Below are 12,654 nucleotides of genomic sequence, written 5' to 3'. Positions count from 1 at the left end.
ATAATGTGTATAACCTAGACATTACGTATCATTTTTGAATGGTCTTGTCTGCTTTGTGGTAGTTGGGGGTGCTCACCATCCACTCACTCGATTAGTAAGAGAGAGTAAGAAGAGAGTGGATGAGGAATTTGGAAGGAATTTGAGTGTAAAGTGGAGGGACTGTAAGAAAATGTTCTGGAGAGAGGTGAAAAGAGTAAGACAGGGTGGAAGTGAAGTTAGCAGGGAGGTGAAAGATAAAAATGGTAGATTACTAGTGGAGAAGGGAGAAAAAGTGAGCAGATGGAGAGAACACTTTAAGGAATTGTTGAACGTGGAGGACGGAAGTAATGCGAGTATAAGTGGCTGGGGAATGGCTGGGAGAAGGAGGGAGGTGAGAAGACAGGAAGAAATCAGCAGGATAGAAGTTGTGGAAGCAATGAAGAAAGTTAAATCAGGGAAAGCCCCAGGAATTGATGGAGTGTGTGGTGAAATGCTGAAGCATGGGGGAGAGATAGTAGTAGAATGGATGTGGAAGATGTGCAGATTGGCCTGGGAGGAAGGTAGAGTCCCGGAGGATTGGAAGTCAGGTATAATTATTCCCTTGTACAAAGGAAAAGGGGAAAAAGAAGTGTGTGGTAATCATAGGGGCATTTGTCTTCTTAGTATAATAGGAAAAGTGTATGGTAGGATACTTATTGACAGAGTTAGAGAAAGAACAGAGGAATTAGTTGGAGAAGAACAGGGAGGCTTTAGGAAGGGAAAAGGTTGTGTAGATCAGATATTCATTCTCAGATCTTTAGTGGAAAAGTTTCTAGAGAAGGGAAAGAAGTTGTATGCGGCTTTCATGGATTTGGAGAAAGCATATGACAGGGTGGATAGACTAGGATTGTGGAAAGTGTTAAGAATATATGGAGTAGATGGGAAGTTGTTGAATGCTGTGAAGAGTATGTACGATGGTGCGAAGGCTGCAGTGCATGTGGATGGTGAACTAAGTGAATTTTTCTCTTTGAAAGTTGGGTTGAAACAGGGATGTGTCATGTCTCCATGGTTGTTCAATCTGTACATGGATGGGGTAATAAAAGAGGTACAAGGTAGGGTAGTGGATGTTGGAGTGGCCCTGGTGAGAGAGGATAGTGTTTGGAAACTCCCTGTGCTGTTGTTTGCAGATGATACTGTGTTGTTGAGTGAAGACGAGGGGGAGCTGCAAGGCTTGGTGGATGAGTTTGGGAGAGTGTGTAAGAAACGGAATCTAAAGGTGAATGTAGGGAAGAGTAAAGTGATGGTCTTTGAGAGAGGTGAAGTCAGTGAATGTACAGCGAGGTTGGATGGTGAGGAATTGGAAAATGTGAGTACGTTTAAGTACTTGGGTAGTGTGATGAGTAAGGATGGAGGTTTGGAGGGTGAAGTGCTTGAAAGGGTACAGCAGGGAAGAAAGGTTGCTGGTTCTTTGAAAGCAGTGATAAGAAACAGGGAAGTGAGCATGGAAGTGAAAAAGTTACTACATGACAGTATTGTGATACCAACTCTAACGTACGGAAGTGAAGCTTGGACGTTGTTGGAAGGACACAAGTCAAGAGTGAGAGCAGTGGAAATGAGTTATTTAAGAGGAGCCTGTGGAGTCACATGGAGAGACAGGCTGACGAATGAGGATATAAAGGAGCGTTGTGGTGTTGATGTGGATGTGATAGGAAGCATTATGAGGAACATACTGAGGTGGTTTGGCCATGTGGAGAGGATGGAGGGTGAAAGACTGACGAAGAGAGTGTATGTGAGTGAGGTGGAGGGGGAAAGAGGGAGGGGGAGGCCGAGGATGAGATGGAGGGATGGGGTGGAGAGGTATATGAGAGAGGGGGGTGTGAGTTGGGAGCAGGGGAGTGAAATGGCGGGGGACAGGGCGACTTGGAGGCGATTTGTTTGTGGCCACCCCAAACGGGACTGAGGCGTCTGGCAATAGATAGATAGATAGATAGTCTTGTCTGCTTGTCAGGTAGAATATGGAGTCCCTTAAATCCAAAATCCCTTAAATGGAGGTCCCTTAAATCAAGGTTTGAGAGCATTGCCTCCATGGCCGGGAGCCATTTGAGTGTGCCTTGCATATTATGGAGGTTATTCTCTCAGGCAAGGAAGCATAAGCATACATTCCTTTCTCATATCCTTTAATTACTGCAGAAAAGCCTTGGTTTAATCATGCCTGTTCTAATGCTGTCCGCAACAAGGAGAGGGCCTATAAAAGGCACCGGAGCCAACCCACCCCTGAATCACATCCTTTTTATGTTTATGCCTGGAATCATCCTAAGTCTGTTCTTTGCTCTGCTAAAAATAATTTCATCTGTACTAAATGCTCTTGACTCCCCAACTCGAATTCTTCCCACTCCTTCTGGCACCTTGCCAAAACCTTTCTAACAACTTTAACTCATCATCCTTCCCTCCTCTTTTCTACTCTGATGACTCTGTAGCTATTTCTTCTACTGATAAAGCAGATCTCTTCACTCAGACTTTCTCCTCCAATTCCACCTTAGATGATTCCAGTGCTGTTCCTACATCACTTCCCCCCTCTGACTTCCTCATGGCTGACATAAAATTTCTTCAACTGATGTATTTTCTGCCATCACTGGCCTCAATACTAACAAGGCATATGGGCCTGATAGAGTCCCTCCTGTTGTCCTTAAGAACTGTGCTTACACCCTGCCTAGGTAAACTCTTTTGCCTTTGTCTGTCAACTTGTACCTTTCCTTTTTGCTGGAAGTTTGCTCTCACTCAGCATGTCCCAAGGAAGGGTGATCATTCCCAACCCTATAACTATCGCCCAATTGTTTTAACATCCTGTGTCTCAAAAGTTTGCTGCCTTTGAAGCTCCTTACTAGCTCCCCAACATACTACACAAAATACCAGTATATGGAAATCACTGTCATACACCAAAACAAATCCTGACAATAGTAGCATTTGTAGTAGTAATAATCCCAGGTTCATCTAAAGTGAATTCCATGGACTGCACACTGAAGCAGCCCTTCTGCAGCCCACCATCCTCCTCTGGGGAATCAGGAGGGGACTGAGGGATGTTTGTATAACTAGGCAGCTCCACCACCCGGTCAAATCAGTGCTATCAAATCAAAGCATCTCTCAGCAGCACCTCCCTTATATTAACAAGGATTTCATTCATTCATCATCTAATCTAGTGTTGCCCCACAGCTAGGCAAGCTGGTCCTGACATTTAAGATGAGAGTGACCAGTCCCACCCATCCCTGAGTTGCATTACATGAGCAATAAACCCCAATCACCCCATGGATATAAACCTACATCAGCTCAATCCGACTGGAGTGCCCAATTACCCACTAAACCACAAGGGGTCATAATCTGGTCATACAGTTACCACTCAGCGTACAGTCGGCGCAATGGAAGTCTGGACCCTCTAATTCACACCATATATTTGGTAGGATCCAAGAAATATTGTAGGAAAATTCCTGTAGTCGGTGGATTTTTTTCTGGTGGCTTCTATCAACTTTACAGGCTTACCACTACATGCTGTGAGTTTATGAGCTCAGTGCCTACCTGACTTTGGATGGGAAAGCACGTCAGATTTTCTTGTCCTGCCTAGTCTTTGTTAATTTCAAAGCTCTCATTTTCACACCCTCCTTTGCCTTAATGAATCATTGGAGATGGGTCCCAAGCCACTAACTGATGTAGAAAAAGCCCGAATTTTAACTATGAGAGAGGAAAATGTAAAAATTAATAATATTTGTATTCGAATTGGGTGAGGAAAATCTACCGTTATGGCACTCCTCGCTGCTGCCCGCCACCTGCCAAAAAACACAATTCCCCAACATAAAGACAGGCTGGGACCTAAAAGAAGACATCACCAACTACAGACATGTTACTGAAGCAAGCTGTGATAAAAGACCGACGTTTGACTGCTAGACAACTGAAAGATATGTACCCAGAATTGCTGAAAGATGTGTCTGAAAGTACCATACAGAATCGACTTCAGAAAGACTTCAAGATCCCCAGCCGTACTGCTGCACTGAAGCCTCTCCTTAATTTTTACATTTTCCTCTCTCATAGTTAAAATTAGGGCTTTTTCTACATCAGTTAGTGACTTGGGACCCATCTCCAATGATTCACTATGGCAAAGGAGGGTGTGAAAACGAGAGCTTTGAAATTAACAAGGGCCAGGCAGGACAAGAAAATCTGACGTGCTTTCCCATCCAAAGTCAGGCAGGCACTGAGCTCATAAACTCACAGCATGTAGTGGTAAGCTTGTAAAGTTGATAGAAGCCACCAGAAAAAATTCCACCGACTACAGGAATTTTCCTACAATATTTCTTGGACCCTACCAAATATATGGTGCGAATTAGAGGGTCCAGACTTCCATTGTGCCGACTGCAGTATATAGTTTCCTGGTGTACATGAAACAAGTATTTACAGTTTATAATTTTACTCACTGCAACTGACCTGAACTGTGATTTTCGCACAAAGATGGGAACATAGTGCTTAGTGCCATTATCTGGCTTGAGATGGTGTAGGAAGGTTGTACAGACGCCTTTGTTAATGCGGCCAGTGGGGGTGGTGTAGCGCAGGACGTTGGCTGTCACATGAATCGTATTGGGGTGAACCTGGTAGACAAAAAGTAATTACAAGCCTGGGCCAACAACAAAAATAAAAACAAGTTTACAACAAGTGGTACCAGGCAAAACAAACCTCACCCGACAGCAATTATTTATTTGCTGTTAAATACTGAATCGGTACTGCCATTTACTGTCAGTACACAATTAATGTCTAAGGTAATGTCGCAAATGTTTTCACGTTACACCCTCTTAAAATCAGTGATCTTGTGTTTGACCTTTCAAGCTCATTCAAGGTCAAAGGTCATGGTGCCAAATGAACTCTATATCTTGATAATAGCAAATATCTCTATCTTCAACCAGTGTCAAGTTATAGTCCCCTGAATATCTGTAACCTTGTGTTTGACCTTTCAAGGTCACCTACAGTCAAAGGTCATGGTACCAATTAAAAACACATATGTGAGAATGAAAACTGTAGCCACACACACACCTTTGATGACGAAGAGATGGAGTAGTATCGCGCCTGGAGGCGTGGCAGAAGCTCACATAGGTGATCAAGTGGAGGGTGACAAGAAGGAAGGTCTTCCAGGATGTGTACAATATTGCGGCAGTCCTGCACCACCCAACGTTGGTATGCCTGCTTTCCTGCTTCACTGGTGCCACTCATTAATACCAGCTGCTCTTTTTCCTACCAGCACACAATAAATTTACCTACTAGTACCTCATCTTTGTTTATTATTAAAAACAAAAAAAAGTACAGCTAATGCCTCCAATCAATGAGTAAGAAAGGCACAATATGCATTAGGTGTACAAATCTGCTTACATGTGACAGGGTTTGAAGAAGAAGAGGAAGAGAAGGAGGAGGAGGAGGAGGAGGAGGAGGCAAGTACAGTACAAGCTACACTAAAAAGGGCTGTAAACCAACGACTTGCTATACGTCAGTTGTTTCTGAGGTGCTTCAGCTACAGACAAATCTATAAAGTTTTGTAGCATACTTGTTAGCAGTGATGTATTTAGCGAATTCCTTCAATATATATAAAACAATCAAGTGATGAAACCACCACTGTCTATACTCAGCCAAATCCTTCAGTATATATGAAAATATCAAGAGATGTAGCATGCACCTACCTTGTTATCACTGGTGTATTCGGCCAGTTCCTTCAGTACATGCGTGCGAGGTACTGCAGCAATATCCACATAATGAGCAAGAGCGGTGGCATAGGTGCAGGGACAGGGGAACGGGTGGCGCTTGCTGCTGTCCTCGTCGACATTAGTGAGGGTGATGACACGCCCAGGTTCCTCCCCGACCAACTGGATCAGACGGGCCACAAGCTCAGGGTCGTTGGTTGGATAAATGGCGACGTGATCACCAGAATCATATCTTGGTGAAAATAAAGGAAGAATAAGTATAATGGTTCACTCAATACAGCTTACAACCACAGCAACATAACACTGAGTCATTGCTGCCAAATAACCATACATCATCATCATCATCCAATCCTACATCGGCCCCACGAGAGGCGTAGGAGCCCGGGGCTAGGCAAGTTGGTCCTGACATTTCAGATGAGAGTGACCAGCCTCACTCATCCCTCAGTGGCATTACAAGAGCAATATACCCCAACCACCTCCTGGATATAAACCTTCACCAGCTTAATCTGATTGGAGTGCCGTAATTACTCACTAAACCACCAGGCGCCAAAATTTGGTTATATGGTTACCACCCAGCGTAGTAAATGGTTTCCTGGTATACAGGAAACCATTTGGCTTGTCCCTCATAGCAGAGTTACCCACAGGCAGAAGGAAGAGGGAAGAATGAAGGAAAGGAAGACAGAGGAGGGAGTATAAAGTCACCCGTAGGCAGAAGCATGAGGAAAGAATGAAGGAAAGAAAGACAGAAGATCATGGAAGGAAAGAAGAATGGAGGAGAGGAAAGGGCAGACACCCAAGAGCAGCAATACATCGGGTGAGTGGATGGTGAGCGCCCCCACCTACCACAAAATAACCATACAAGACTAATAAATATGCAAAAGACATTACTACTCATCAGGTGAAGTGCTATATAGCAAATTATTCAACATCAATACATGTAAACATTAACAACTAAGCCTTAATATGGCACCATCATCATCACCATCTTACCCTGTGCTGCCCCATGAGGAGTGTATGAGTCCAGGGCTAGGCAGGTTGGTCCTGACATTTTCCATTACAGTGACCAGCCTCACTCATCCCTGAGTGGCATTATGTGAGCAATAAACCCCAACCATCCCTTGGATATAAACCTGCACAGGCTCAATCCAATTGGAGCACCTTAATTCCCCACTACACCACCAGGTGCCATAATTTGGTTATATGGCTACCACCCAGCACTGTACATGGTTTCCTGGTGTACAGGAAACCATCTGGCTCATCACTCAGTGTAGAGTCACCCACAGGCGAAGGAAGAAGAAAGAATGAAGGGAAAAAAGACAGAAGGGGGAGTGTGGAGTCACCTGTAGGCATAAAAAAGGGGAAAGAATGAAGGAAAGAAAGACAGAAGAGGATGGAAGGAAAGAAGGAAGCAAGTGAGGACAGGGCAGTCACCCGAGAGAAGTACAGTAATCCCGCATGTTTCGCGGTAGTTACGTTCTTGTAACCCCGCGAAAATTTAAATCCGCGAATACTCTATTAACAATTGAATCTTGCACTTGTGTCCACCATGCTGCCCATCACACAGTCCATGTCCATACTGATTGCGAGACAATTCGCCGTCAGACAATTCCCCGTCAAAACATGGACGATTCCCCTTCAGAACAATTCGCACCCTGGACGATTCCCCGCCATTTTATAAATATACTAATCAATACTTTTATAAATATACTTATTATTAATTAATCAATACTTTAATAACTATATTTCAGGGGGATCCGGGATCCAGCAAAGTCTATGTTCAGTAGCGTAGGTTCTGGATATTATTTATTAGTTGCACCTTTAGTCAATAATTAACTTGTTTCTTCCTCGCTGTAGTCGCCTTTGAATTATATTCTAGCGTCACCCATAGCTATCTTCATTAATGAAGGCGAATTATCTTGTGTTTGTTGTGACTGCGAATTGTCCCGAAACCTCCATACTCATCCCGAAATACCTTCTTACAAGATTGAAAGCACATACTCCATTATGAAGGAAAAACGTAAACACCGTACTGTAATACACAATTATCTACACATTTATTCACAAAACAGTACAAAATGAAAAGATGCATTAACTGGTGATAGCAAACACTCGCACGGTCGCTTCTTAGCTTGTCCAGTAACACAATTTTCTCTGCTGTCATAACTTTTCTTGATCGTTTTGTCACTTTGGAGTGTTTACTAATTGTATTATTAGCCTTTGGTGAGGCTGGCTTACGTCCTGGGGCCATGTGGAAAGCAAGTGGGAGGCAAGAGGCTCGTATCATAGTGCAGTTACAAGAACACCAAACACGTGAGGCAGTCAGGCGTTGACTGAAGAATGTGGGGCAGAGAGCAGTGTTGCCATATCCAAACAACGAAATTATGCTAGGGCAGTGAAAAAATTATGCTAGATTGAGCAAATTTGTTCCAAGTAAAAAATGAATTATGTTAACTTGAAGCTAAATAATAAAATTCTATACATATTCATGCTACATATTAATTATGTACTGTTTACTATGAAAATATTAAAATGAACCTACATACAGTAAGAGGGTAAATATCGGTTTTCTGCCCATACTGCTTTTTCCCACGAAACTTACGTTTTTCTGATGGATTTTGATGTGATTCATTCGATTTTGAGCATCATTTCCGTCGGAAATAACCAGATTTTGAGATATGCCCCCCCCCATCCCCCTGCAACAATGGGGGAGCTTTGGGGAATCGGGGGTTATAGGGAGGGGGGGAAACACAGAAAATGGTCATTTCCGACTGAAATAAAGCTGAAAATCGAATGAATCATACCAAAATCCATCGGAAAAACCTAGGTTTCATGGGTAAAGTACAAAGCTCAAACTTATCCTAACCAAACCTAACCGAACCAAACCAAACCTAACCTAAAACCTAACCTAACCTAAAACCTAACCTAACCTAATCCAACCCAACCTAATCCAACCCAACCAAGCCCAAACTGAAAGTAACCAACTATTCAAACCTTACATCTTCTTACCTTATTCGTCTCTCTCTCTCTCTCTCTCTCTGATTTGTAGCTTTTATAAAATTATTCCAAAAATATTCCATTCCATTCTAAATTATACTAGAATGATTCTAAAACTTCTAATATGCAAAAAAATATTCCAGACTCGAAAATTTTATCAAAATTATGCTAAAAGAATAAAATTATGCTAGATATGGTAACACTGGCAGAGGGGCCACGGGAAAGGGACAGAGGGTGGCGTGAGTTTACCGCGCTACAATTGGAAGTTGCGGGAATTTCAATTTTTTTTTTTTCTGTATATTCAAGGATATTTTAGTTGAACTTATTAATGCTAAGAAAATCCGCGAGAGGGCAAAACCGTAGACAAAAAATCCGCAAAAAATCCGGGATTACTGTACTATATCAAGTGAGTGGATGGTGAGTGCCCCCACCTACCACTAACTAATCAATAAAATGCATGACCACTGTTAAAAACATAATGAAACCTGTATTTACATTTGAAAGCTCCAAAATTATCCATAACCTAAAAACTCTACAGCAAGAAAAGCAGGCACCTTTCCCAACCTCATTAACCCCAATGACACCCCCAGGAAAAGGTGCCTCTTTGTATTCCCATTACTGTGACATTTGACTTAAACAATACAGAAAGACCACTTTATCAGTCTAAAATAAGATACGCAGACCTAGCAAATTATATCAATATAATCCTATGCTACAGCATTAGAAGCATACTACAGTACTGTACTACAATATACAGTCATTCCCTCATCCCTTCACCAAAAATACATGTGCTAAAAGACTGTAGTAGTGGTAGTAGTGACAGTAGCAGATGTAGCCCCAGCTTCAGCTAAGGCACAAACCCAGTGGACTGCAGGTTTAAGCTGATCAACGGTTCACCATCTTCCTTTGGGTGGATAATGAGGTAGCTGAGGGATGTTTGTACAGCCAGACAGCTGTGAGACCTGGTTATATCGGTGCCACCACAGGAAAGCATCCCTCTCTTAGTGCTAAATTATTTAGAGAGCCACCTAGTAGTGTAAGTGTTAATGCATATTGTATTTAACCCTTTTAGTCCCAAAGGTCTATCCCAATCTGAATGGAAACATCTGGAATTAACAGAAATAAAATACACAACCCCCACTGCAGTCAAGGTTTTACTCCCTTCAATCTGATGACATTTCTATTTTACACTGCACTCTTGGTGCTGGAGACGGGCACCTTCATGCGGTGGCAATGATAGAAATGACTGATGGAGCTGCCTGGGTACACAAATATCCTTCAACTACTCCCCTATCCCATAAAAGGAGGATGTCAAGCTTCAGCCTGCTGTTCACTGAATTCAAATTTCAGATGAAGCTTGGGCTACAACTACTACTATTACTAGCTACACTCTATTCATGCTACTTTATTACCTTCCAACCATTCACCATCCAATCCTATGTTGCCCCATGAGGAGCATAGGAGCCCGGGGGGTAGGCAAAATAGTCCTGACATTTAAGATGACAGTGACCAGCCTCGCTCATCCCCGAGTGGCATTACGTGAGCAATAAACCCCAACCACCTCTTGGATATAAACCTGCACCAGCTCAATCCGACTGAAGAGCCATAATTACCCACTAAACCACCAAGCACCATAATTTGGTTTTATGGTTACCACCCAGCCTAGTAAATGGTTTCCTGGTGTACAGGAAATCATTTGGCTTGTCACTCAGTGTCGGTTCACCCATAGGCAGAAGGAAAAGGAAAGAAAGACAGAAGAGGGAGTGTAAAGCTACCCACAGGCAGAAAGAAGAGGAAAGAATGAAGGAAAGAAAGACAGCAGAGGAAGGAAGGAAGGAAGAGAGGAAAGGGCAGACACCATATGCAGCACTACATTGGGTGAGTGGATAGTAAGCGCCCCCACCTACCACCAAATTATTTTAATCAACCCAGAACAGAACCCTAGAGGTAACAAGTGCCCGTGGGCCCTTCGAGCCCCTAGCACTTGCTCCTGCGGAGGGCTCTCGTGTTTATGTGCTGTTCTAGTGTAACGTTGTCACTTGGATTTTTTGCAGCTAACCAACTGATCGTGTTATTTGCAGCTTCGGGAATGGAACCCAAGTTGTCCAAACTCAAGTACGAAATACTTAAGTTGTACCTGTGGGCAAAAAATTCTACGGAGATCCTATGCCACGCGCCAGGAGCGGCGCTTTTAGGTCAAAATGTGATCGCTCATTAAATATAGTAAAAGTTTTCCAATCATGATGGAACCAATTTTTTCACATCTGCAAATTCTTTGCGACTTCTGTGCCAATTTTGGTGCAATTTGAATGTGTAGTTTCGGCTGCCCAAAACACACACACACACACATGGCTACTGGTATAGTATATCAGAAGGGCTATGGAACATCATATCTTCTGCAATCAAAAGTCTCCCCACAGCTGAATAAAACTGCCAGTGGTAGCAAGATAATCAGCTAGTACATGCCATTAGAGTGAAGAGTTAAAGCCAGACAATGATGAAACTACACGTTACTGTACCTTATTCTGGAACCCTCAATATTCAGTTCTATATGCATGCAGTTCCGATCGCCGCCCTTGAACAGTTCTCGATTGACAGATATCTCAGCCATGAATGGGTTTTTGCTGTCAAACGGAGGCCTCTGGCTACCAATCTGAAATTGAGATATCAGTCCCATGTTAACCCCTGCCTACCACCAAAGCCTTTACTGCCACATAACGAACACAAAATCCCAGGGCACAGCTACTTGGCTTAGAATTTTATGACAAAGGTGACTAGTGACTTGTACCAAAGTATCATTATGGGAGAAACAAATCCCAACCACTCCTTGGATGCAAATCCATATTGACCATACCCAGCTGGAGTGTCTTAACCCACTAGACCACCAGATAGCTATTACCACTCAGAATAGTACATGGTTTCCTGAGCTACAAGAAACCAGTAGCTCTACAATGAGCGAGTCAGTGAGAGGACGGTACCGGTAGGCACCACAATCTATCACTATACTACACAACACATCAGATAATTATGCATGTATTTCTAACATCAGCACAAGATACTGACAAAAGGCTTGTTATTCTATGGGTAATCCCATCTCCTTCCTTCCTTTATGATGTTCTTGTACTAAACACCACATTACCCACTATGCAGCCCTTCCTACATGTTCCTTAGCTCTATCCCTCTACCATACTGTACTTCCACAGCCACCAAAAGTTTTATTCACACCACACCTCAGCATATCAGTCTATTATTTCTTTCAAACTCTGCCTCTTCATATATGCCACAAAAAATTACAACTTACAAGACATAAGCAGCACTTCTGTCTCCTCCTCAATCACTATCTCTCACATCAGAGCATTTTGCTGGCTAAAAAGCATGGCAATGCCTCATCAGGAGCAACCTCAGAAAAAATTACATATTCACAAACAATGCACATAGGTCATTCAGCGACAGCAACAGATCATGGATGAAAAGTGGTCTCGTATTTTCTTGTATGACCTAACAACAAAGCCTTCCAATAAGGACTGTGAACATTAGTCCACATATTGCTACATGTCAAGTTATGTAATGTCCTCTGTTGCACGTAACATTAGAGGATGCTGTATTGTCATTTCAAAAATATACTTACTTTGAGTGAGTTAAGCCTGGCAATCTCCCCAGTGAAGAGGCGAGAGGGGTCATACTCTTCATGTACTGTCAGCTTGTACTGTCGCATGTTTATATCCTGATCCAGGGCCTCCACCCCAAAGAATTCACAAACCTGCAACACAAATATACATTAGTAATGCCACTCAGGGATGAGTGAGGCTGGTCACTCTCATCTTAAATGTCAGGATCAACTTGCCTAGCCTTGGGCTCCTACACTCCTCATGGGGCAATGTAGGACTGGAAGATTATAATGATGATGATGATGATGAATTTCACTAATCTTCCACACAACTTACATGTAATAAAAAACACCTTTTTTGTAACA

The 12,654-nt window shown here is 42.8% G+C and overlaps 1 protein-coding gene across 2 annotated transcripts in view; it reads right to left on the bottom strand.

Moving 5' to 3' along the window:
• Positions 1-12,654, bottom strand: part of Cpr (Cytochrome P450 reductase) — a 37,817-nt gene that overhangs the window by 8,943 nt on the left and 16,220 nt on the right. For both annotated transcript variants that reach the window (XM_080268505.1, XM_080268504.1), the window contains exons 6-10: positions 12,310-12,441; positions 11,201-11,334; positions 5,667-5,919; positions 5,029-5,226; positions 4,429-4,589 (exon numbers count right to left, since the gene is read on the bottom strand). In XM_080268505.1, coding sequence (XP_080124631.1) covers positions 4,429-4,589; positions 5,029-5,226; positions 5,667-5,919; positions 11,201-11,334; positions 12,310-12,441 — 878 coding nt within the window. The remainder of the gene's footprint in view (positions 1-4,428; positions 4,590-5,028; positions 5,227-5,666; positions 5,920-11,200; positions 11,335-12,309; positions 12,442-12,654) is intronic.

This window comes from Coenobita brevimanus, chromosome 28 (assembly GCF_032717465.1).
Source record: "Coenobita brevimanus isolate Jiangsu-jjx chromosome 28, ASM3271746v2, whole genome shotgun sequence".
In the NCBI taxonomy this organism is placed as follows: domain Eukaryota; kingdom Metazoa; phylum Arthropoda; class Malacostraca; order Decapoda; family Coenobitidae; genus Coenobita; species Coenobita brevimanus.
This window is presented reverse-complemented; position numbering and strand designations above follow the sequence as displayed.